At 47.1% G+C, this 22,664-nt stretch overlaps 1 protein-coding gene across 1 annotated transcript in view; it reads right to left on the reverse strand.

Moving 5' to 3' along the window:
- CRACR2B (calcium release activated channel regulator 2B) overlaps positions 1-22,664 on the reverse strand; it is a 44,784-nt gene that overhangs the window by 2,128 nt on the left and 19,992 nt on the right. The window contains exons 3-16 of the mRNA XM_075502410.1: positions 22,398-22,509; positions 19,413-19,584; positions 17,143-17,289; positions 16,746-16,836; positions 16,523-16,615; positions 13,405-13,592; positions 12,646-12,717; positions 12,167-12,221; positions 7,947-8,026; positions 5,175-5,469; positions 4,854-4,995; positions 4,538-4,619; positions 1,906-2,020; positions 123-230 (exon numbers count right to left, since the gene is read on the reverse strand). Of these exons, the coding sequence (XP_075358525.1) occupies positions 123-230; positions 1,906-2,020; positions 4,538-4,619; positions 4,854-4,995; positions 5,175-5,469; positions 7,947-8,026; positions 12,167-12,221; positions 12,646-12,717; positions 13,405-13,592; positions 16,523-16,615; positions 16,746-16,836; positions 17,143-17,289; positions 19,413-19,584; positions 22,398-22,509 (1,752 nt within the window). The remainder of the gene's footprint in view (positions 1-122; positions 231-1,905; positions 2,021-4,537; positions 4,620-4,853; positions 4,996-5,174; positions 5,470-7,946; positions 8,027-12,166; positions 12,222-12,645; positions 12,718-13,404; positions 13,593-16,522; positions 16,616-16,745; positions 16,837-17,142; positions 17,290-19,412; positions 19,585-22,397; positions 22,510-22,664) is intronic.

Below are 22,664 nucleotides of genomic sequence, written 5' to 3' on the forward strand. Positions count from 1 at the left end.
GGGAGAGGGAAGGTACCATCTGGGAAATGGCTCCAAGAAGGGCTTCCTGCCAGCCAGGCTGCCCTGCTCACAGCTGGAGGGAGGCTGCAGAGCAGGTCAGGCAGCAGAGCACAGAGTCACACCTTCGCCAGCCTTTCCCCCTCCACCTTGGGCACATTCCGGGTCTCTCTCTGCGCAGCATCCATTTTATTTCCAAGCAGAAAGACCACAGCTCCATCCTCAATACCTTCCTGCAAAAGAAACAGAGTAAAGCACCCTAGAGACTCAGCTGAGGGAGGGAAATATCTTGGAGCAGATCCTGTTCCAGCTCAGCAAACAAGACCTTCAGTGGCAGCAGGATCAGGCCCTTTCACTCATTAAAGGGCTATTCCTCAAATAGCCCTGGGGATTTGTGGAAGGAAGCTTAAACTATGGGAATGTATTTCAAGCGTTTGGTATGTACAGCTGGGATGCTGCAAGAGGGAAGGCAGGACATAAGTTCCTCTCTGGGAAATGACAAGCCTAAAGAAAAGCAGTTTGCCCCATAGGCTGTTCAGAATTTAAGTTCAGGCAGAGCTTCTTATTAAGTTCAATAATTTTTGTGTGTATGTGCAGTACTATTCGTCTGATGTGCTGTCCTAAACTCAGCCATCCCTTGCTGAAAATCCACTGGCCAAGCAAGCTAAGCAACTTTCAACTCTTGTATAGGGTCTCTGTAGGAACTGTTATTCCTAGGCGATTCCTGGAGCCCATTACCTTTGGTAAAACTCCCTCTAGTTCCACTGGCTCACTAGAACATCACAGCGTAAGGACTGCAGAACAGGGCTCCGAGTTATTTCCAAACTTGACTGCCCTGGATGACTTACAGTATGTGAACAGCTTCAAAGCAAGATAAATACTATGATGGGGAAAGGAAAAGGAGAGAGATTATTAAAAGTTAACAGATTTCAGGTGCTTTGATTTTCCTGTGTGCTCAGTTTAACCTTCCTGAAAGGAGCCTGATTTTCAGAGGCTGGTTAGTTTTGAAAATCTTAACCTTTGATCTTTTAGAGTCCAAGCTAAGTGGTTTGTTTGGGTTTTTTTCCCCCAACAGGCCTGTGGAAGTTAATAATATTAGAAACCTTCAACCTATGCTTATTCATTTCACTTAGATCTTGGTTTTTGAGACTCGACACAATCAAAATAAAACCACCCTTGACAATTTCCCTTCAGCTCTAAGTCATCTACACACAACTTATGTAAATTATGCAGACAGGTATTTTTGTTCCACTAGCAGATAATAGTCACAGATGAATGCTTTTATCGAGAGTTCAGAAATAGAAAGCAGGGGGGCAGATTACAGACACAGTCACCAAGAAAAAGAAAAAAAAAAAAAGAAAAAATAAACTGTTAAAGTTGAAGCAAATGAGGAAAAACAATAAGCTATTACTAATATTTCAGTATCATCTAGATCTCAAAGCAGAGTCAGGATGTGATCGTGCAAAGCGCTGTGCATGCATGCTGCAGGTTTTAGCCTAAATGCACCAGGGCCATCTCCCTTTCCTGTGCATAGGCTGGACACCAGGAGATCTCCTTGCCTGAGCGCAGGTGTGATGTGACCATGTTTAGGAGATGTTGCCAATGCACATGGGCTGCTTACAAACACACACTACTGTTTTGGCAGGTCCCACCACCTTCTGCCATAGAAACAGCCCTCCCTCATTTAGTGGGCTACCACTGGCTTTGGTATCTTCAAGAAGCCCCTGGTCCCAAATTGACTACCACAGGCAGTACCCATAGCATCTGCTTTGATAATTCATCTTCCCATGGTCAATAGGACCTTCTGGGGCATCGAAGAACGTCACTCCCAGGCAGACTGTTGGAGCTGGTCTGGAGCAAGGCAGTGGCAGCACCACCAGCATTACAGAGCCGAGGCCCTGCTCTCACCTGGACACTGCTCATCCAGTTCCGCACTGCTGTGAAGGAGCACTCAGTCGTAATGTCGTACATCACCAGAATCCCATCCGCCTTCCGGAAATACTGTTTGGTAATGCTCCGAAACCTGAGCCCAAATGAAACCAAAGGCACTCTCAGAACCACGGCTGTGTAATGACAAGAAACAGAATGGGATTATCTGTCTTTTAGTGCAGGCTCTCTGCAAGGCCTGGCAGCCCCTGTGCGTGAGATGGGTCCCCTGGGCCTGGTGTGTGTAGACTGGTGACAGACAGGTCAGATCCTTGCACCTTTGAGGCAGGCCAGGCAGCCATGGGTAAGCAGGAGTCTTTCCAAATGCATGCTGCTGAGAAAGCAGGAAGGAAGACCTCTGCAGGTCAGGAGGAAAGAAACAGAAGAATCTGTTTAGGTGGGATAGGAAAAGGTAATTGCCTATAAAAAGGGAAATGGATGGAAAAAAAATGACCTTTCTCTAGAGCCTGGAAGAATCTGCAGACTAAGCTGTACCACAATATAAACTAGGCATGCATAATGTCTGCCCCAGTGCTGCCAAAACAGCAATTAAGGTCTCAGCATCAATACAGTCTGTTTCCAGTTTTGAATCTATAAAGCAATACCATCGTACATAAAATCAGCAGTTAGACAATATCCAGGAGAAACTCCCACCAGACATCTACTTTGTCCTGTGGGTACCAGTCAGAAACACAGACTTGTACTTGGTAATAACTTTCAACAACAACAACAAAAAAGCCCAAACTGTAAAATTGGGCAGTTTTTGGCAGGGCCATGATATCACCACATTGATTGCAAACTGATGGAATTAAATGCAACACAAGTACTGAAATCTCACTGGAGAGCTGTGTATTTCAGCCCTGCACAGGATAATAAGCTCTCCTATTCTATTAAGAGCCAAGAAAACCTACAGCAAGTAGCGACCCTCCTGAACTCTTCAGATGATTGCCTGAAGCCTGTTCTTTCTCACTACAATAAGGGCATGACATTCTGGCAAAAACCCAACTGAGAAAGTACAGACTCTATCTTTGACAGTCAAGATACACCTCTGGAACTACAGGACAGGCTAGATGCTCCAGAAGAAAAATCAAATGTAGCGTGCACCGGTCTCAGGGAAGTCACCAAGGAGTCCTCCTTGCATGCTCCAAGGGGTTCCTCTGTCTTTTCCATAGCATATTCACAGTTGGACATGTCCAGTTAGAAGTAATTAATATTTCTCTAGAAGTAAGGAAAGCTTTTGCTTCTTCCCAGGTCTCCTATTCAGTATCAGCACTGAGCCAAGTTCTTTCTTGCAAGTACATGTCTAAGACCTGCTAATGCTGCAGGGGCCTACCCTAAAGGTCCTTCTCCAGAGACAATATCTTGAATTTGGCCTCTGGTGCAGTCTGGCCTCAGTAAAATATCATGCTTCATGTCATAACAACTCCACTTACTGCTCAGCTTCAGCACTGAAATAACCACAGGAGTCCCTTCAAAAAAATCATTATTTCTTCAGCATGAAGCTTGATTTTGGAAGAAATAGTTTGCTTTTCAATAGATACTCCTACTTAGTATGTTCCCACCAGGTCTGCATGGTCTAGCTGACTGAGGTAGACAGCATCATTACTCTGTTGGCACAGCTCAGGATTATAATATTCCCATGACCTTGGCTGCCTCCTGAAGGCCTGTCCCCATAACATATTTAGCCCAAAATACCCAGTACTTATTTTTGCCAGGCTCTTGAGGTTAACGGCCCCCTTGAAATAGCTTTTGATCTTCAGCTTCAAAGTGCATCCTAAATAAAGTCTAATTTACATGAATGTAGTGGTGGGCCTACATCTCTAGTAACAGGTGAGGGTCAAATGTGTCCTCTACTACTATGATCCTCACCAACAGTGCTGGTAACATCTAGTGATAGCCCATGCTTTTGAAACTAGAGGCCTTCAAATGGGGAACCTGTCGCAAAAAGCTACACTGTCCCTCTACCAAGGACTATCACTTCTACAAGTCTATCAGCAGAAGAGACAGTGGAAGGGGCCAATAACCTCACTGACAGAGTCCAGCAGGATAGTTCCAATCACAGGTCAAGCTAATTCAGCTGGCTTTGTCTGAATCAGATCTGGAAAGGTTCACACACTCCTTTCCACCCTCTGAATAGCAAGTGGTGGTGAGCAGCTGGGGACAGCAGTAGCACAACTGAATCTGAGAACAGGATGTCTATCCAGAGCCTTCGTTTCTATCCTAATCTGCAGCCCTGTCCTGCAGCTTTTCCCAGAAGCAGGCTCATGCAGGAGAGCTTTCAGGGCTAGAGGAGCTTCAAACCCCACACTGTACAGTGATTTATGGATAGACTACCTGAAGCCACAAGCATGCAGGTCAGGCATATGGAAAACTACTTTTCCATAAGTCCTCAGAGCAATCTCCCTGGGCCCCACTTTGCAGCCACAGCTTCTAGAAATCTCCAAGACAGACCTTTGCTGCAGGTTCAGCACTGGAATAGCTGCTGCAACCTCCCTGGTTCTTCTGAAGTTAACAATTTTCCCAGAGGCAGAAACCAGGTGCACACAGTCTTTCCCTTTCCTCCTGCTTCCTACACTGAGCCTGGCAGTAAGGCATCCTCACAGAAATGGCTTACCTTTCTTGTCCAGCTGTATCCCACAGCTGTAAGGCAACCTGGGTGTTACCAACCATCAGATTCTTCACCTGGTAATCGATACCTGGCAGGAAGGTAACAATAATCATAAGATATGATGGGGAGAGAGCAGCTTGCCATTGCAAGGCCAATGACCAAGATCAATGCTATTTAGTTCAGGGAAATTGCAAGATTGATTTGAAACTGGGTGAGGGACCATCTTTAACTTTAGTTGGGCTAAAATATGGGCAAAAAGCATGTGTCCAGGCTGACTTTCCCACCCTTCTTAGCCAGAAGAGTCAGGAACCCTATTACTTACCAATGGTTGCATTGAGCTCAGCCAAGAACCTGTCATAGCAGAAGCGGTGGATGAAGGAACTCTTCCCAACGCCAGAGTTCCCTACGAACACCACTTTAAAGATGCGGTCTGGGGAACAGCTGGCTGGTTCCAGTGCCTGGAGCTACAATGGAAGGAAGGGATGCAGTTTTGAAAAGCCCAACTGCAGACTGTGCTTTGATTTAGGCATTGGACCCCTGCACTATAAACCTAAGGAGCTGGAGTTACATGGGAAGAGAGTCAGAAACCCTCGAGTCCCTGGTAGCAGGTGTTTGAGGAAGAACCCCAAGTAATTAGACTCACCCTGGTTTCGGTGCCAACAGGCTGTCCTCTAGGAGGCAATGGAGCATCATCTAACCCATCTGCATTTTTTCTACAGTCAGCATCACCCTTCAAAGTCATCTTCAACCACTCAGCATCTGCTGCCAATGACCATCTCTCCTTCTCTCTGCTCTTCTCTCCAAAGTTTGTGCTGCCTCCTTCTCCTGTCTTCAGCCATGTCCCATTGCCTGGGAAGTATTTACAGTTCTTTCTGTTGGGTTCTTCCACTGCCACATCCACTGGGAAGGTGAAGGGAAGGTCCGCAGAGGACAGTTGTCTGTATTAAAGCCCAAAGGCACCACAAATAGGGTGGGAGGGTGGGGCGGAAGGGGAAGAGGAAGAGGTTGCGAATTCCCAAAACAACCAATGCAATCTAATTAGTGCATATGCAACGCTTGCAGGAACTCTACTTCATACATACACTCCCCATACTCCCTGTGACTAAGGCATCAGCAGCACCCCTAGGGAAAGGGAGACAGCTCACCTGAGCTATGCTGTACTTATATATGCTGACATATATTTCATTAATTTTAATAAAAATTCCCACCTTCCAGATTTTTCAAGGATTCTTTGCCTCCCACATCCCCCAGTACTGAAAAATGAGGCAAAGCATACAAAGGTGGCAACAGGAAAAACATTAAAAAAATAAAAAAGGCAACAACCCTCCCTCTATTTTTGTTACCCAATACAACACAAAAAGAAGTAACAAGGAGGTTAGTGAAAAGGGTTTCAATTGCAGGCAGTAGGGCAAGGGCTGGCTGATCATCCTTGGGAGGCCGCATGCAGTGTGCACGCGTGTTACTGCTCTCTGCTGAAGGCACGCAGCCATGCTCCATGAAACCAGCCCATCACTTCCAAACACTGCTGTAGCAGAGTCTTACTGAGTTCAGGCAGCAGAAACCTGCCACAGGTGTGCAAATTGCAGTGAGCATGCTCACACCAGGGTCACTTTGCCTGGTGTTGGCTCTGCTCTGGCCTGCATCCACGCCTGGCCCAAGGTAAGGGAGCCAGGACCCGAAAGATGTTTGTATTCTAAAGCTTCCAACTAGTCATGCTACATTCTCAATGGCAAGAAATCCCCAGGACCCCTGCCCAAGCTGTGGTAGCGTGGAATAGGTGTTGCACTGACTGTGCCTACACAAGAGCAGGCTGATGCACTTTGTTCACTGGGGGTAGAGATGACACGTTAAGTGGAGGAACAGTCTTCAGAAGAACAGCTAGAATAACTAATTTAAACTACTGGAATCATTGCTGAGGAGCAAGGCAGCATCTTAGCTCTGCCTTGGCTTTCCATAGTTAAAGAACTAGACAAAGGGAGTGAGAAGGCTTAGAACTCAAAGGGCTTTATCCACCACAGGTATCTCCGTTGCCTTCACTGGCCACCAGATTGCATTTGGAAGCCAATTAGAGAGACCAGAGGCTTACTATAGTCAATCTCTTCAGAGGCAGCACATCCCACCTCTCTCTGCAACATTTTTCTCTTGCTACTAGTGCAGGAATCAAGGCAACAACTCTCCTTGCTCACTCCTGCGAGTACACCTCATCAGGGCGGCAAAATTCACCTGCTGCCATGCCTATACTTTTTCCATGAAAGGGAGCTCACATTCCTGGTTGTCCTCCCTGCATCTGCCCCAAATGCCAGCGCAAAGCCAGCCCAGCTCATGGAAAATAGACCTCCCATGCTATCCTCTCAGGCTCTGGGGAATGGCCCCCGTCTCCCAGGGCTGGCAGGAGTCACAGCAATGAGGGGCTGAGACTCAAAAGCCTCTTCAGGGTGGGGGGGGAATGGACAAACACAAAGCTTTCTGAACAGTGACTCCCTATCTAATGGATTTTATTCATGTTTCTCAAGCAACGTCGTGTGACACAGCACTGGGACAGAGACAGGACCAACAAATACTTCTCCCTTTCTCATATCACCCTCACTGCCAGACTTCTCCACCTGTTAAGCCTTTCTGGTGGGTTTATGCCAGCAGCAGCTAGCAGGATCTTTACAAGAAATAGCAGGGGAGGAGGATGGGAGAACTTGGTTGTCCAGTACAGTTCAGGCAAGCAGGCATACGTGGGTATTGAAGCCACTGTACAGTCTGCATGTAGAGTGAAGAAGGAAAAAAGAAGGCCTTGGCCACACAGACATGTTTGCCTGCCCTGGCTGAAGGGGAGGCCTGGTGTGCCAGGTGAGCATCTGCATAGGTGTGGAGGGAGATGAGCAGGATGAACCCACCTAGAGCTGGGCCCTCTCCTTGGGGCTTTCAGCTGCCAGAGAGAACACACAGTTGCCAAGGGCAAACTCCTGCCCTCTCCCATGCCCCAGGGATATGGGCTCTGGCATGAGGCGTCAGTGGACAGGATTTCTGCCAGAGGAGGAACTGGCACTCTTGGGAGATGATCCAGTCATACTAACGGAGCTGTCTGACTTGGTCAGTGGCAGCCTTCATGAATCCCATCCCATGAACACTCCCATAGCTTCTGATGGCATTTAGGTTTGCTCACCCATTGCTGCATGTAGAAGCAGCCCAGAGGGGGGCCATCCCCCTGTGGAAATTAGCTAACAGCATCCTCAGCTTCATGCTGAGCCAACACCACCTGGTGCCAAGAGGCAGCTAGAGCTACAGTCAAGCTGCACCCCCCCCATGCTCCCAAAACCAGCCAGCACCAAGGTGGGAGAACTGGACACAGGACACAGTTTGATTGACAGGGTACTCCAGCGGGCACAGACTGACACCACGAACACAACACAGATGCCCATCTAACCGTTTGACTGGCTTGTCATCCAGCAGGTAACTGCCTAGCACTGACCCTTTCTTCAGCAGGGGCTTTTTGCTCTGAGGTGCCTGGAAGTTGAAAAGAGAAGGGATGAAGAATGTGATTAGGACTCAGGAACCTGACCAGCCCCAGTTCAACCACTCGCCACCTCTGCAAACTGCTTTGGGGAGGCCAGGCTGGAGCCCTTGCAGCCCCACACCATGCAGTGGTAATGCCCTGCTGGCAGGCTTGAACAGAGGACTTGCTTTTCTCAGTTCAGCTCGTTTAACTCATGCAAGAAGGCATCACTGATGCTGCTTTCCCCTTTGCAACAAAATCCATCAAAAATGGTGTGCTCCAAACTGAACTCTTCCTCTAGCCAGCCAGAGCTTTGTTTTCTGTGGCTTGTTCTCCACTTGGTCTCACAGCTTAATCTCTTTCCCCACCTGCCTCTTTATTATGCCGATGTTTCGTGGGACAGACAAATTGCCCCTTCCTCAGAAAGCACTAGTACCCCTCCTCCACCGGTACTCACTCAGAGCTGCAAGTGCACCGTAGGAAAGAAAGGAGACTGCTCTGCAAAGGGCAATGCACATGCTCCGCCTTACATGAACATCCTTCTCCCTGCTTTCCTCTTACTTACCTCACACTACACACTCCCTGCAGCCAGTGTTTACTAGCTCCCCAGAGAAGGAGGAAGCAGGACAACTCCCCTTGCAACTCTCTTCCCCCCATACAGCACCTTTGTCATCCCCAACAAAGATGAGAAACTTGCCCAAGATCACACAGGAAAAGCTGTGGCAGAGAGAGGATTGCCCTGCCAGCTCCCCCAAATGCCATGATAAAGCCTAGCTCCTCCTCACCCCCAAACAGACTGGCTAACTGCTCTGGCTACACACACAAAACACGAAGTGACAGACAGCATGGCAAGGTGCCCACTGCCTTGGTATTGGGGGGAAAGGGAGATGTACTCGCTCTGTAAGTCTGGAGATTTCTGACATGTCCTCACAAGTTATTTCTGGGGGTAAAGGTAGGGAAAGAAGAGTTTGCAGCTTGCCAGATTTGCCTCTGGCAGCAGTTTTGAACTGACCAAACACCTGCAGGCAGCTCTGGACAGGCCTTCCTTTGTGCTGCCCACATCCCAGGGGAGGACTACGAAGATTATTTAAAATTTAAATATTTAAAATAAACCCTGGCTTATTTTAAAAGGCAAAAAATTAAGTAGTTTCTCTGTTGGCCAGAACTCCCAGGACACATTTACTGCAATGCAGTCCAACAAAAGGAGACACTCTGGACTCCACAGAGGACCTCACCCAACTAGGAACTTTGAGGAAAGAAAAAAAAACCAACCCAAAACATTTTTTACATATAAAACTGGTGTTCAAGAGAAGCTCCAGCCACAGAAACAATCCAGCACCGAGAGGCTCACAACTGTGGAGCACATATCTTCCAAGGCAAAGAAGGACCCCCAAGTGCATAGCAACCCTTTGGTCAACACCGGTATCAGGCTGTGGTTCAGCCAACCAGTGGTTCTCTGGTGGGGATGGAGGAGGACATTTTCAGGGTTTGAGCAGTTTCACTCAAGGGCACTCTCTAGACACACAGAAACAAGGAAATCATGTTACAGCCCACTGGAGCTGAGTCGCAACCTTCAAGTCAACTGTGGAGCAAAGCAACTTCCAGGCAATCTGCTATGGCACCACCCTACCTGGAGAGGAAACAGCCTGCAGAGTACGTACCTGGGTAAGAAAGGAGAAACAACGGGGTATGTTTTGCCATTGGTTCTGCCATGCTTTATTGGCCTGCCAGGTTTGTGCAACATTTGGCTTTTCACTGGGATAGTAAAGGGACAGATGCGACATCACAGATGTACAACATACGATGGCAAGGATTCCACAACAACAGCAGCACATACACAAGCATTTTGGATGGGAAAGATTCTGGTTTATCAGTGGGATAGGAAAAGATTCTCGTTTATCAGTGAAATACAAATACATGTTCAATGTAGTCAAAGTCCCAAAACACTCTTCATGATGAGCAGACATGTAATTTGCTCTGTCAACATAGAGCATGCAAGCATAACTCCATAGCCAGATGGGTCACGGGTGTGAAACTGAACCCGTAACCCCTGGGTCTTGAAAGCACCCAGCAGTGGTTTGCACACAGGCAGAAATAGCCACACGTTGCTATCTGTGACCTAGCCCCTGGGACAAAACAGTGCCCCACAGTGCCACAGGGCCAGGGTCTGCACACCCTTGCAAGGCCAGAAACTCTTATGAAGAGCAAAGTATTAAGCTGGGCACTGAGAAGTGCAAAGGAGCAGTGGCTGGGTTGCTATCAGCCATGTACAGCCCAACTCTTCCTTCCAACCACTTCAAAATCTTTGCTATGAAAGAACCACTGTTCATCACACCTTCATTTCACAGAAATAACACAACTCTTCCCAGCACTAACAGAGGATATTAAGGCCTTGGGTTTCTTTTTAGCCTGTAAAAGCACTGGCAGTCTCTGGCAGAGAGAGTCATACACTAGGGATCCCCATCAGAAGGTTGGACTCTCCTTTTTGCTGCTGCAGGGAAGTATTGTTATTTTCTCTCCCCCTTACAGTGGGACAGGCTGGACAGCACATCTTCTGCAGGTGTATGACAATAGCAGCATCTCTGCAATCCCTTGGAGCCCTGCTTTCCTGTGGACCACAAGATGTCCTGGCTGACAAAGGAAAAAGCCTTACTCTGGTCCCAGCACAACACAGCCTTGCCAGATGAACAATGGTGACAGGAGGAGTTCACCCTGCTGCCCCATCCTTACTGCCAGCACAGGGAGAAGGGAGAAAACGGCTCCTCTGTACTATGACTCTCTCTGCTAGGCTCTCTCTTAGGTCCACCTGCAACTGTCGTGTTTCAGAGCAGCCCTGAGCAGGTCCTAGCAGGGGAAAAGGAGAGGAGAATAGAGGAGAAGCGGACGAGCTTTGCACACACAGAGGTACATACCTGAATCGTGGTCTCCACAGGCCACCTGCCCCACCCACAGGAGCCCAAAAGCTGATGAAGCACTACGCATGGAAAGAGGAGAACAAACCATTTTCTTTGCCTGCTTGCACTGGACTTTGCTACAGAATGACTGTGTTTATTACTTCTCCAAGAGGGAGCAGGAAGCTCTAGTGCACACACAAATACTTAGCAGCTTTAAAAATGAAGGGGGGGGGGGGGGGAAGAAAAGGAAAAAAATCTTCTTTCAGATCTCAGAAACACACACACAAAGACACACGCCTCACCTCCATCCAAAACAGTTACTGAAGTTGTTTTACACAGCTGCTGCTCCACTTGGAGAACTCCAGCCTCTCCCCCAGCAGGGCATCTCATCCCCTATCTGGGCACAATCCCTGTGCTTCCTTCCATGTTCCCTTACACACCAGCCAGAAAGTCTCTCACAGCCTACTACTGCCTGTCCTCACTGCTAGCTACTTCCAGATCTTCAAGTAGGGTATGGTGGCAGAGCAGGCAAAGACACATGGTGGCAGGGATGGGTCCAAGAAGAGCACAGAGCAGCCTTGCCAGTGACATTTGGGAACACAATGACTTTTTCATGAAAAAATAATAATAATTAAAAATAGGTCACATATTCGTACTTATCTTGGAGACTGGGAAAGGCCAGAGATGGAGTTGACTGTTCCAGATGTCAGAGGCCCCCTGCTTTCTCCTAGCCCTCTGACACAAGGCTCACCCCAGCAGCGTTCACAGGAATGGGGAGCTGCCCCAGAGGAACATCTGAAAACATCTGCTACAAACTCAAGGGATCAGAGAAACTCCAAAGCCTTCCCATGCCCCTCCACTCCCAGTCAGCTGGCAGCACATCTGGGAATCCATCTTCTTCCTCACCACCCAGCTCCAGGGATGCATCCAGCTTCACTCCCCTCCCAGCACCTGTCACAATGCACAGACCCCACGTGTGCAGCAGGCAGCACCCACTGCAGCCCTGCACAGGGCTGCGTGACAGTCAAAAGCTAACACGCCTTGGGTTAAACCTGGGCAGCTGGCAACAGCAACCAGCAGAGCTCTTCTCCAGCATGGGCAGAGAGGTGCTGCAGTGTCTGTATTAAGCACCACACCAGGCCTTATGAGCTCAGGTCATTGTCCCCCGTGGAAGTGACAGGCCCCCAAGTGGCGACAGCAACAGCAGCAGATGAAAGGAGGGTGGTTGGGAATTAGGATTTTCTTTCTTAGACTAACCAGCTTCTTGGCTTCAAAAGCATCTCGCTCATCCCGAAGTTTCTTGTTCATCTCTCTGCTCCAAAGGAAGACACAGGAGAGACACAATGAAGCACTCATCAAAAATGGAGTAAAGACTAACATTCGAAAGCTAGAACAGAACGGGAGCTTGGGACACAGATAAAGATGTTATTTATTGCCAGACCGGTTGGGATTTCCATGTATCCCAGCTCAGGTAATGGGCTCCACATGGTCCCCTTAGCCAGCAGTAAAGACTAAATTCCTTCAGTGGAGAGATTACTTGGTGAAATAACACAGCCTGTACTCTGCCAGAGCTGGCCAGATTGCAGAACTCTGTCTGGACCTAGAAAAACAAGCAGTGTCTGAGCACTGCTTGAATATACTCCCATAGCTTTCTGTGGGAGAAACTAACACAGTGCTGAAACCTCAGCCCCTTACATGCACAAGAGCTCAGCATTTCCCCCCAGCCCCATTCTTACCTGAGGAGCTCCAGCTGCCGAAGGAGGCTTTGTTTCTCTTTCTGCATGTTCTTGGAGACTCTAAACACATCCCTGGGCGAAGGGGATTTTAAAAGGGGAAATAAGTTAATGGGAGAGGAAATACTAAGATCCCTTTTCTCAGGGACACTCATGGTATTCTCACAGATAAGGGCCTGCCCTATGCTAGGAGGATTCAGAGGAAGCAGCACTGCCGCAGGAGCTGGGATGGCTGGGTTGTACCCCAGCTCTCCTCCAGTGTGAGGACAGACAAGACATTTTCTCCTTTCACACTCCAGTTTTTTCAGCAGTTAGAGATGGGAAGGATGCTCACTGACATCTGGATCTGAAACATCCCAATGCTTTAGCTAAGTATTATTAGATTAAGCCCAGAAACAGGAACACAAGTGATTAGAAGAGGGTCTGTAGGAACTTTATAGAGGCGATGGTGAACTGGAAAATACCCTGAGGAGAAGCCTCCTTTAGGCTGAGGAACATATGTATTTTTTACAGTGCTTTTCCAGCCAAATATAAATGAACATACTCATTTCCCACTAAAGGCAGGCGGGAGCTAGCAGTATCACTCCCTGTGTAGGCCTATAAGACCACTAGGATGTTAATTCTTTTCCTCAGGGAGAGACAGGCAATCCTCTGATGAGACCAAGGCTTCTAATTAGAGATTCTTATTCTTTAACCACTTGCCCACTCTTCCCTCTCTGCCTGGGTCCCTGCCCTGGCACCCCCTTCCCTGCCCATTCCCACCTGTCCTTCTGCTCTTGTTCAAGCTGAGCCTCTTTCTGGAGCTTCTGTAATTGCCCCTTCACCGCCTCCAGCTCCCATTTGCTTTTCTCCAGCTCTTCCAGCAGGTTCTCATTCAGGTGCCGGAGCCTTTCATTCTGCACACGGGTCTCCAGCTGCTCTGAGTTCACAGACTGTAGCTGATGTTCCAGCTGCAACGGGAGAGGAGGAGGAGGGGTTAAACACAGAGAGGGAGGGTTTTCTGCTACAATCATGCCTGTAAAAACAGGCTGAAAAAGCAGATGTAAACAATGAGGCAGAAGGGAGGTAAACACAACTTAAGTCTACAGGACCACCAGTGGCATCGACAAGGTGAATTGGAAACAATTATTTCTCATCATGCCAGCACTGGGGAGCAAGCAATGCAATTAGTCGGGCATAGCTGACGAAGCGCTTCAGGCAGCGTGAGGAGTTCGCTGCTGTCAGGCATTGTAGAAATCAGAGTGCAAATGAGGGTCAAAGGAGGACTGGAAAAATTTGGGCAGAAGCAGGGGTGTGTCTGTTGGGACTTATTAAGCACAGTTGTTGAAATGCATCCTCTAGTTTGGGGGCTTCCTGAGCCCATGGCAGGTGAAAGGGGGATATATCAAGGTGCTAGGAGTATCTCACACTACATCTGGAAAGTCAAGTGATTGGGTGGCCTTTACTACTGTTGGAGACAGGACCTCGGACTAGAGATGCTTAAATGCCATTGGGGGACAGCTGCACTCTAGGCAGCACAAGACCCCAGCATAACTAACAAGCCTGGTTTGGGAAGTTTAAAGCCTGCTGTCACATACTCAACCAGTGATGTGATTCCTCACAAAAGGCTGGCATAGTCTGGGAAAGAGTCAAAGACAGATGCAGCATTCAAACCCACCCATCTCAGATGACAAGTAGGGCATCACAAGAAGCATCATACTGACACTTCAGTATCTAGCCAGCCATACCAGCTACCAGGGCCCTCTGCTGAAGCTGATGCTATGCAGAAATTGTGGTACCCATCTGAGAACTTACAGGCCCAAAGTAAAATTATACAATCCATGCTTGCAACCAGAGAGGAGCACTAGGAAGCAGTTCTGACCAGTGTAGAACGTGGCAGAGTCAGCCTCCACATTTATACCTTCAGCGTGCCTTTTCTCTCAGTCTACCTTCTCCACCTCTCAAAGGGAAAGTAAAGCAGCACACTGTGGCACATGAAGAAGTGCTTTTTTCTTGCTACCCTGCTCTTTGCCAGCACACACGTACAACAGTTGTGAGCAGGAGAGAACAGAGCTGACCTTTCCTAGGTTCCTTGAAACACAAGCCCCACATCTCTCCCTGCTGAGGCTACAAGCACAGGTCACACCCAGCTTTGTCTGGAGACTTCCAGTCCTTTGGACATGAGGGAAAATTTGAGCATGACCACATATGCTGAGCAGTGGCGTTGAAACTAAGAAACAGCAAACCCCAGCCCACAACCTTTGGATCTTTCAATATGTCAGGGGACAGGCTTTAAGTAAAGCACCTGCCCCTCCTTAAGAAATCTCTGTCACACACAACTCTCCCGTTTATGTTGTCTATACTTCGAAGTGTTAACGTAGAATAGCACAAGCACAATACTGGTCTTACACCACAAGGGGGACCTGATTATCCACATAACTCTGAGGCTTTTACTAAGCTAAGAGCATCAGAAATGTCCATTTGAGTAAGAATAACTGTCCATATAGCGCAGTACTCTGCCAGGGGATGCTACCTAGGAAGAGCATGCCTAGACACCTAACTATGGTCCATTCCCCTCATACACACCCAGCATCTATGGTCCCTGGACTAGGGATGTTAGAGGCCACATCCCTGGCTATTCCTCCTTTTAATAAACATTTACAAGCCTGTTGTCCATTTGTTTGTCCAATCCATTTTTGAACTGCTGATACTGCCTGCCTCCTGCAGCAAAAAATCCAGAAGTTCACTAATCTCTGTGTAAAGAAATATGTTCTTCTAAATCAAATTCATACTGGATTCAGAGTGTCCCTCACCTCTGCTGTTGCAGGATTTAGGGAATAACAGTTCTATGTGGACCTTATCCACCACCTTCCTGAGTCCATAAAGCTCATATATCTTCCCTCAGTCTCTTCCTCTCCAAAATCAAGTCCTAGCTTTCTTAGTTTCTCTCCCTAAGGTGGATGCTCCATTTCCTTAATCATATTAGTTCTCTGTACCTTCATACTCAAGAAGGACACAGTTGAGCTAGAGGAGACCACAACTGCACACACCAGTTGAGACACATCAAGGGTGTGGGCAGCAGGAAAACGACATCCTCTATCTTATTCTCAATATCCTTCCTAATGGCACCTAAGTTTTGCTGACTTTTCCAGCTGCTGCACAATGAGCTGATGACTTCAGAGAAGTGCTATTTCATCCACATCACAGCTAGGTATCCAACCTGGATACCCCCAGCCACCAGCATCTTACAAGTACCTCCCATGACTTGTTTCTGTGCAGGTCACGTCTCAGTTCTTCAGAAAAAAGGAAAAAGATATCCAGAATGGATCATCCCATACAAATGTCCATGCCAGGGATGGCAGGCTAAAGGAAAATTTCTGCTTTGATCTTTTCTGTGACTGATTAATCAGTACATCATTAGGTGCTGGCATGCACATATACAGTATGTACAGCTCTAAGTGTCACAGAACTGTTCACTCTGGGTTATTTTGGAGCAGCCAGAAAACACAAAAACTAGAGAAATTTGGCTCTTGTATGTCCATACACAGCTTTCTTACACACCACAAAAGGCTCCAAACTCACAACTTCCAAATTTTTACCCCGTCTTCCTTGCCAAATAGTTATTGTACAACTGATAGGAAGACTGTGCCAAGAGAACACAAAGCAGATAAGAAAATGCGTGGACAAAACATTCACAGGAAGACATTACAGTTGAAGACAAACCAATCACTTGACAAACCACTTCAACAACTTCAGAGACAGAAGAGAACTAGACTAGCTAGTACCAGACCAGCTAGTACCAACCCTCAGCAGGTGAAAACCACTTTGCTAACACCTTTTCTGACTGAGAAAGACAGTAGAAGGGGATGTGCTTCTTTAGGAAGGATTTCGGTCCTGTTACCTTCTTCTGGCGGTAGAGGATTTTCTCCAGCTCCTGCTCTTTGCTGCGCAGTTCCTTCTGGAGCAGGTTACTCCTGTCATGTCTCAGTGCTTCCTGTAGAGGTAAAGATACACAGCTGTGCATATAACACCCAGCACAGTAAGAGCTGTTCCTTGGCCAGATAAGCCACCACCTCTGCTTCAGGCCAGAGAAAGTTTGACTTCAGCCAAGACAGATAAGGTACCTGGCAGATCAGCCTCTCCCTTTCTGCTTTGATCTGTTGCTCCATTTCTTCATAAAGGCACCTGACTTCTCGGTCATGGTCTGTCTCCTTCCTACAAAAGGCAGGGTGCACACAGGTCAGGAGAGAGAAAAAGAATACAAAAAGAAAACAGGAGAGGAGGGTGGAAACATATTCCCACTAACAGCTGTGTGGCATTGAGTGGGATTTTAACCAGACCAAATGTTATAGGTGGGCACTGATGCAAAACAAACCCATGGGGATCAGATCAAGATAAAGAGTAATTTTATTACAGCAAGAAAAATCTCTGCATCTTGTAACCCAGTCTCTCCTTGCATTTGAGGCAGCATCCAAGCATCAGCTGTTTCCCGACAGCAAATGACCATGATGTTCTCCTTACCGCTTCAGTGCCTGTTCCATAGACTCCTTCTCATGATTCACCTCCCTTATGTATGATGAAACACGCAACAGAAACTCTTCAAAATTGGATAAGAGCTCTGGACGCTCCTTTCGTAGCCGAGCCCAGAGCTCCCGAATCTCACGCGGTCTGGAGCAAGCATACAAGAGAGAAGGAAAGCAAATGAGTTTCTGTGTCATCTTATGGACTGTTACTCCAACTCCAACATGCGCTTGGGACAGACAAATTGCCCTTCTCCTATGATGACCTCCATCACACCATCATAGCAAAGAGGAGAGTTGGACAGTGATGGAGTATGCATGTGGAGTGAGATCTACTGCAAGGTTAAAATAAAGGAAGTCATCTGAAAGAGGAAAAGTCTAGGAAGCAAACCTGGAATGATTATTTTTCAAGTATTCAGCAATAACACATTTGGTGTCTAAACCAAGACTCGAAGAGATGAACATTCAGCAAATTTGCTGTGAGCTACAGCCCAGGGATTTTAGCACACATGGCACAGGTGGTGTTCTCACACCAAGACTGTACTGGTGGATGCTACCATCCTTGTTATTTATTTATTTTACAGGTTTGGAAACTGAGGCACAAACAAAAGAAGCAAATTTGCCCAGGTGTCACATCAGGATAATAACGGAGGAAGCCCTGGAAACCCAAAGTCTTCTTTTTCTGAACTTGCAATAATGATTACACTGTTCTGGCATTTAATTCATCACGACTTGAACACAGCACTTATAAGACTCTTTGGGAAAGACTAAGTTTATAAGCCTGCAGACATCAGTTCATGCTTCTTTTTGGGGAAGAGCTTTTTATTATTATTTTTAATTTTTTTTTTAAATCCATGAGGTTTAAATCCATTCTTTGTCTATGTAGTTGTCTCCCTTAATATCCTTTGTGAAACAAACAAACAAAAAAAACAACCAAAAAGCTCTTGATTTCCCCTGCCACCATTGCATGATAGCTTCTTTTTTCTGTCCCAAGCTGAAAAAGTTGCTAGTACTTCATCAAAACTTTGTGTTTTAGATAACAGAACGTACTGAGTCCCATTAATAAACAAAGCCATTTCTTTCTAGCAAAAAGAGTGAAGATAGTCCAGATTCCTGCTCTGACCCCAGTTAGCTTCTGTTTTATATTACTTTTTTACAACAGCTGGCTTGGCACAAAGGCATGACATGACTGAACTCATTGCATAAAAATGCAAGTAAGTTGTCAAAATAAAACACAGGATAATTCCACTTTAAGACTTGATGCTTCTCAAAGCAGAGTTATAAACAGCAGATGCTATTTTTCCAGAACAGTAATATGGCCTTTCACAGTGTCATTCCATTATTTGGAATAGCTTTCCAGAATTTTTCAGGACAGGAGAAGTTGTTTAGCATTAAAAGAAACATGCAGGTGCTTCGCATCACAGTGCAAATGAGACAAAAAATCTGTTTCATGACAGATGGAGCTCTGAAAGCAGCAAACTCATTCACTCTCAGCTTCTGTCTCCAATCCTGTCCATCTCCTGCCCCTAGCTGCGCTGCTCGCTGCAAATTGGCAGCACTGCTGGACTACAACGCCTGAAAAAAAGGGCTGCCACAGATGCTGTTGGGCACCTCAGCCCCAGCAGATGTTCATAAGTAAGAACCAGTTATGCATAATGCTTCACTTGGGAAGACCCTAAAAAAAGGCTGGATGACAGTGGGGCCAGCAGACTCTACTGGGGCCACATGCAAGGGCATTAATATCAAATTTCAAGGCTCAGGTGAGCATCCCTTGCCCAGTTTAGCCTTTTACACTCTTCAAGATCAGCCCAGTCCCAAACAGCCCCTTGAGCACAGATCTTTCACAGAGACTCTTAGAACTAAGATTGTCTGAACATATGTGAATAGTCACCTACCATTTTGGAACAGACAGCACGCTCATTCTCCTTACCTTGTCTAACCCTCACATGCTTCTTTTCATTTGCTGCATGCAGGTGGGCTTCCACACCACCAACCACTACATTTTACAGCTGTGGTATGAACTCTAGTTTGGGAAACTCTTTGCAAAAAGCACTGCACTAAAAGTGATTGTAAACTGATGAGAAAACCCAGGCTTCACTGCATTTGTTACGAAGCATATGAAAACCTAAGACAGCAGTACAGAAAGCCCAAGCAGTGCTTCAGAGAGCAAGCAGCTCAGTTCACCTCTTTGGTCTTTGCTGGTACTTTGAAGTTTGGGTATTGCAAGATCAAAACAGGGTAGAAGTAATACCATGCAACTCCCCTACTTACTCGTCAAACATGTGGGCTGCTCCGAGCTGCTCCATCATGGAACAGAACCGTTTCTCTTCATCATCATCTGCCAGGTCCAAGTCATCTGACCAGCCTGACTCAAAGGTCTCCTCATGTCTGGAGTGATCCATTCTCCCAGCCCCTTGGCACAATTCAATCCCTATTAACTTTCCTGGTGGAAGGAGAAGGGAAGAAGGAGAATAAAATCAAATTGGATGTCATTTAATAAGCTGCTATTTGAATGGCAGCCTGACAGAGCTCCACGAGAAGCTCCCTGCACACTGCTGGTATAGAATACAGCTCCTTGTCAGCAAAGAGCCTCTGTTCTGACATCCTGAGCGATGTCAGTGTCCAGTCTGCAATGCTGGGACTGAAACTGGCTCAGGCTGTTAGTGCTCTGCTCACATCTGCATGGAGATGATCTACCACCCACAGCCTTGGATTCTCAGCATGTGAAGCATGCGGCATTAGGTCACTTCACTCCCATGGAGTGGCGCTGTGCGTTCAGTTGCCAATGATCCCATAAGCTCCCTCTGGGACTGCAAACTCGGCACTGAATAGCACCATGCCTCAGTTCCCCAGCGTAAAAAAAGTGAGGAGATCATTACCCTTCCCTTCTCATGTGCTACATCTGTTCTGATTCAAGTGCTATGGGACAAGGACTGCCTCTTGCTAGGATTGTGTAGAGTGTCTGAACAAAATGAACTTACCCTCCAAACACCCCTTCCTGCCCCATCCCACGTATGGATGGCTTCCAGCTATCTGGATCCTGTTCATGCCGAGATACTAATGCCATGAGAACTTCATGCTATGCAAGGCATGTGACAATACTGGTGCTGGGAACAAATCCTTCTCAAGGAAACAAATCAAGCAATCCTATCCAAAACCCAGGCCCCCATCCTGTATACAGAGGTCAGACCTCCATTAGCAGCTACTCTTCCTTTCCAGAACATATCTGCTTGGTTCAAAAAACAGAAATGACATCCCAGCTACAGGGCCAGGAGCCAAGGATGTTCAGAGCACGAATGAGAACATGAAGCTGCTCTAGGGGGAAAAATATCCACTCTTTGTGTACCTCAAGTCACTTAACCACTTCTTAGCTCTGTATGTCCAGAACCTAGCCAATTCTCTCCCACTCTTAAAATGTGCTGTAAAGAAACTTGTAATGTGGAGATACAGGCCCTACTCAGCTTAAAACCTGAGGTTTGGACAGTTAGTTAAGGAGATGAGCTTAGATTACGCACTTCAGATGTCTGCTTTAAAGAAAGAGTCATTATCTCTTGTTATCTGTCTTTTATAGCTGGGAAAATTGAGGTAGAGAATGATCTGAAGATTGTTTTGACATCCTCGAAGGATCTCAGATTGCTTTAAATTGAACCTTTTAAATGTATGCTCTTTTGTCAGTTGTGCAGATGCACCCTGTAACCTCTCAGAGGCCATGCAAGGAGCCCTCTCAAGAAGCAGAGTTGATTGCAGCTTGAACCGCTTCCCTTGATTTCCCCTCTGCACGCTCCAGAAGGAAGACAGCAATATGCCAGGCCAAACTCTTGAGTTAGGGGCGAAGTCTGAAAAGTATTTCAATGAAGCCAGACACAAAGAACAGCCATAAAGAAAAGAAATGCAGAAATGAAGTGTTTTGCCTAGACTGGAGCAAGTCCCTCGGAGCCAGGCTACCAACACAGGGTGGTACCTGACAACTGGTGGCTAACACAAAGAGAAATCTTGCCTACCTCTGCCAGCAATGGCACTGAGGCAGGTACCCTCACGATGTCCATCTGTGGCTACGGCTGGGACAAATGCCTCAGACAATAAGCTCTGGGAATAACCAAGTCATAACACTGAGGGCACTGTGGATGCCAAGGTTCCCAAATGGCACCCATTCACCTTCTACACAGCGCTGGGCAGGAAAGCCCATGCTCCTGAGATGACTCTTGTTTCTGGCAAAGGCAGCAGAACCAGCCAACAAGGCTTCACCCCCACAGGCAGGGACACAAGGCAGAAACAGGCATAGTCAGCAAGCACTCAAGGGGTTAACACGGTCCCAGAATAGGCTGGCCCAAGACACAGCTTTCCATGTTTATTCTGAGGAAATCTTTACAGCATCTCCTTTCAGGGCTGGCTGTTTCTGGCCATTCAAATTGAAGCACCAAAAAGACCTCCCTCTCTCCAACTTGTGAGAAAGCCATGAGCAACCACAATCTGAGCCATCAGGACACTGCAACTCAAGAGCCTCCTCAATCACTTCTGAAAACCCTAGACCACCTGTGTTCACTTGCTTTGACTTGATGCCATTAACACACCTACATGTCCAAGGAAGGTGGTAACAGGGTGCAGATTTTCTGAGAGCTTACAACCAGCTAACGCATGTAAGCACCACAGCAAAGGTTATTAGTGCTATGGTCGTTCCTCCTCCTGAACACCTCTTGCACTGCTTGTGCTGCTGGATGACTCTGTCCAGAGTATAATCCTATACTCTGGTATACAATTAGCATTCCTCTAGTGCTTGGAAAAGGCAATAGCAAAAGGCAAGAGGAAAACTGGCTCATTTGCCAGTGTGCTAGCCTGCTAACAGGACTCCTACTAATATCCTTGAACAGCACTGCATAAACCAGCTGGGGACAGTTGTCAAGAGGCATATTTCTGTCCCTTCATCCAGCAAGGGTCCTTATCCAGATGAAGAACTGTGGATCAATCACGTGGCCAGATACAGGCTCCCGTATGTACCATCTCCAGTAGGAGATGTTCAGAAGCTGGCTGTACCAGGTAGGCAGGTAACAGTTGTGGAAGAAGGCAACACAAAGCCTCAGGAAGGGGGATAGCAGTATTGCACACACACATTCTCCAATGATACTCACATAAGCATGGGGCATTGCCCCGCATAGCTGGTACAGCTTCAGCAGAACCACTGCACTTTCTTTCTTATCAACATAAAACATCATGTCACAGGTGGGCTTTTTCCTTCCTCTGCCTTTGTGCAGTCCTTACCTAGTCCCATGCTGAACTCCACAGGCGTCAGGTATCCGTTATTGTTCTGTTCCAAGCTGTCAAAAACAGTATCCAGTTGTTCAAGGGTTAGTGGGAGTTCACTCTGGAGGCGCTGCAGAGACAAAAGAATGAACAAAATTAAGACATGACTCAAGTCTTCCCTGTGACTAGCTGCTGTCCTCAGCTTTGGCCCACAGCGATGTGCCCTTTCAGCACTGCATTCTGGCCAGGATGTGACAGCCTGCCAGTACAGCTGAGTGATGACAC

This window comes from Mycteria americana, chromosome 5 (assembly GCF_035582795.1).
Source record: "Mycteria americana isolate JAX WOST 10 ecotype Jacksonville Zoo and Gardens chromosome 5, USCA_MyAme_1.0, whole genome shotgun sequence".
In the NCBI taxonomy this organism is placed as follows: Eukaryota; Metazoa; Chordata; class Aves; order Ciconiiformes; family Ciconiidae; genus Mycteria; species Mycteria americana.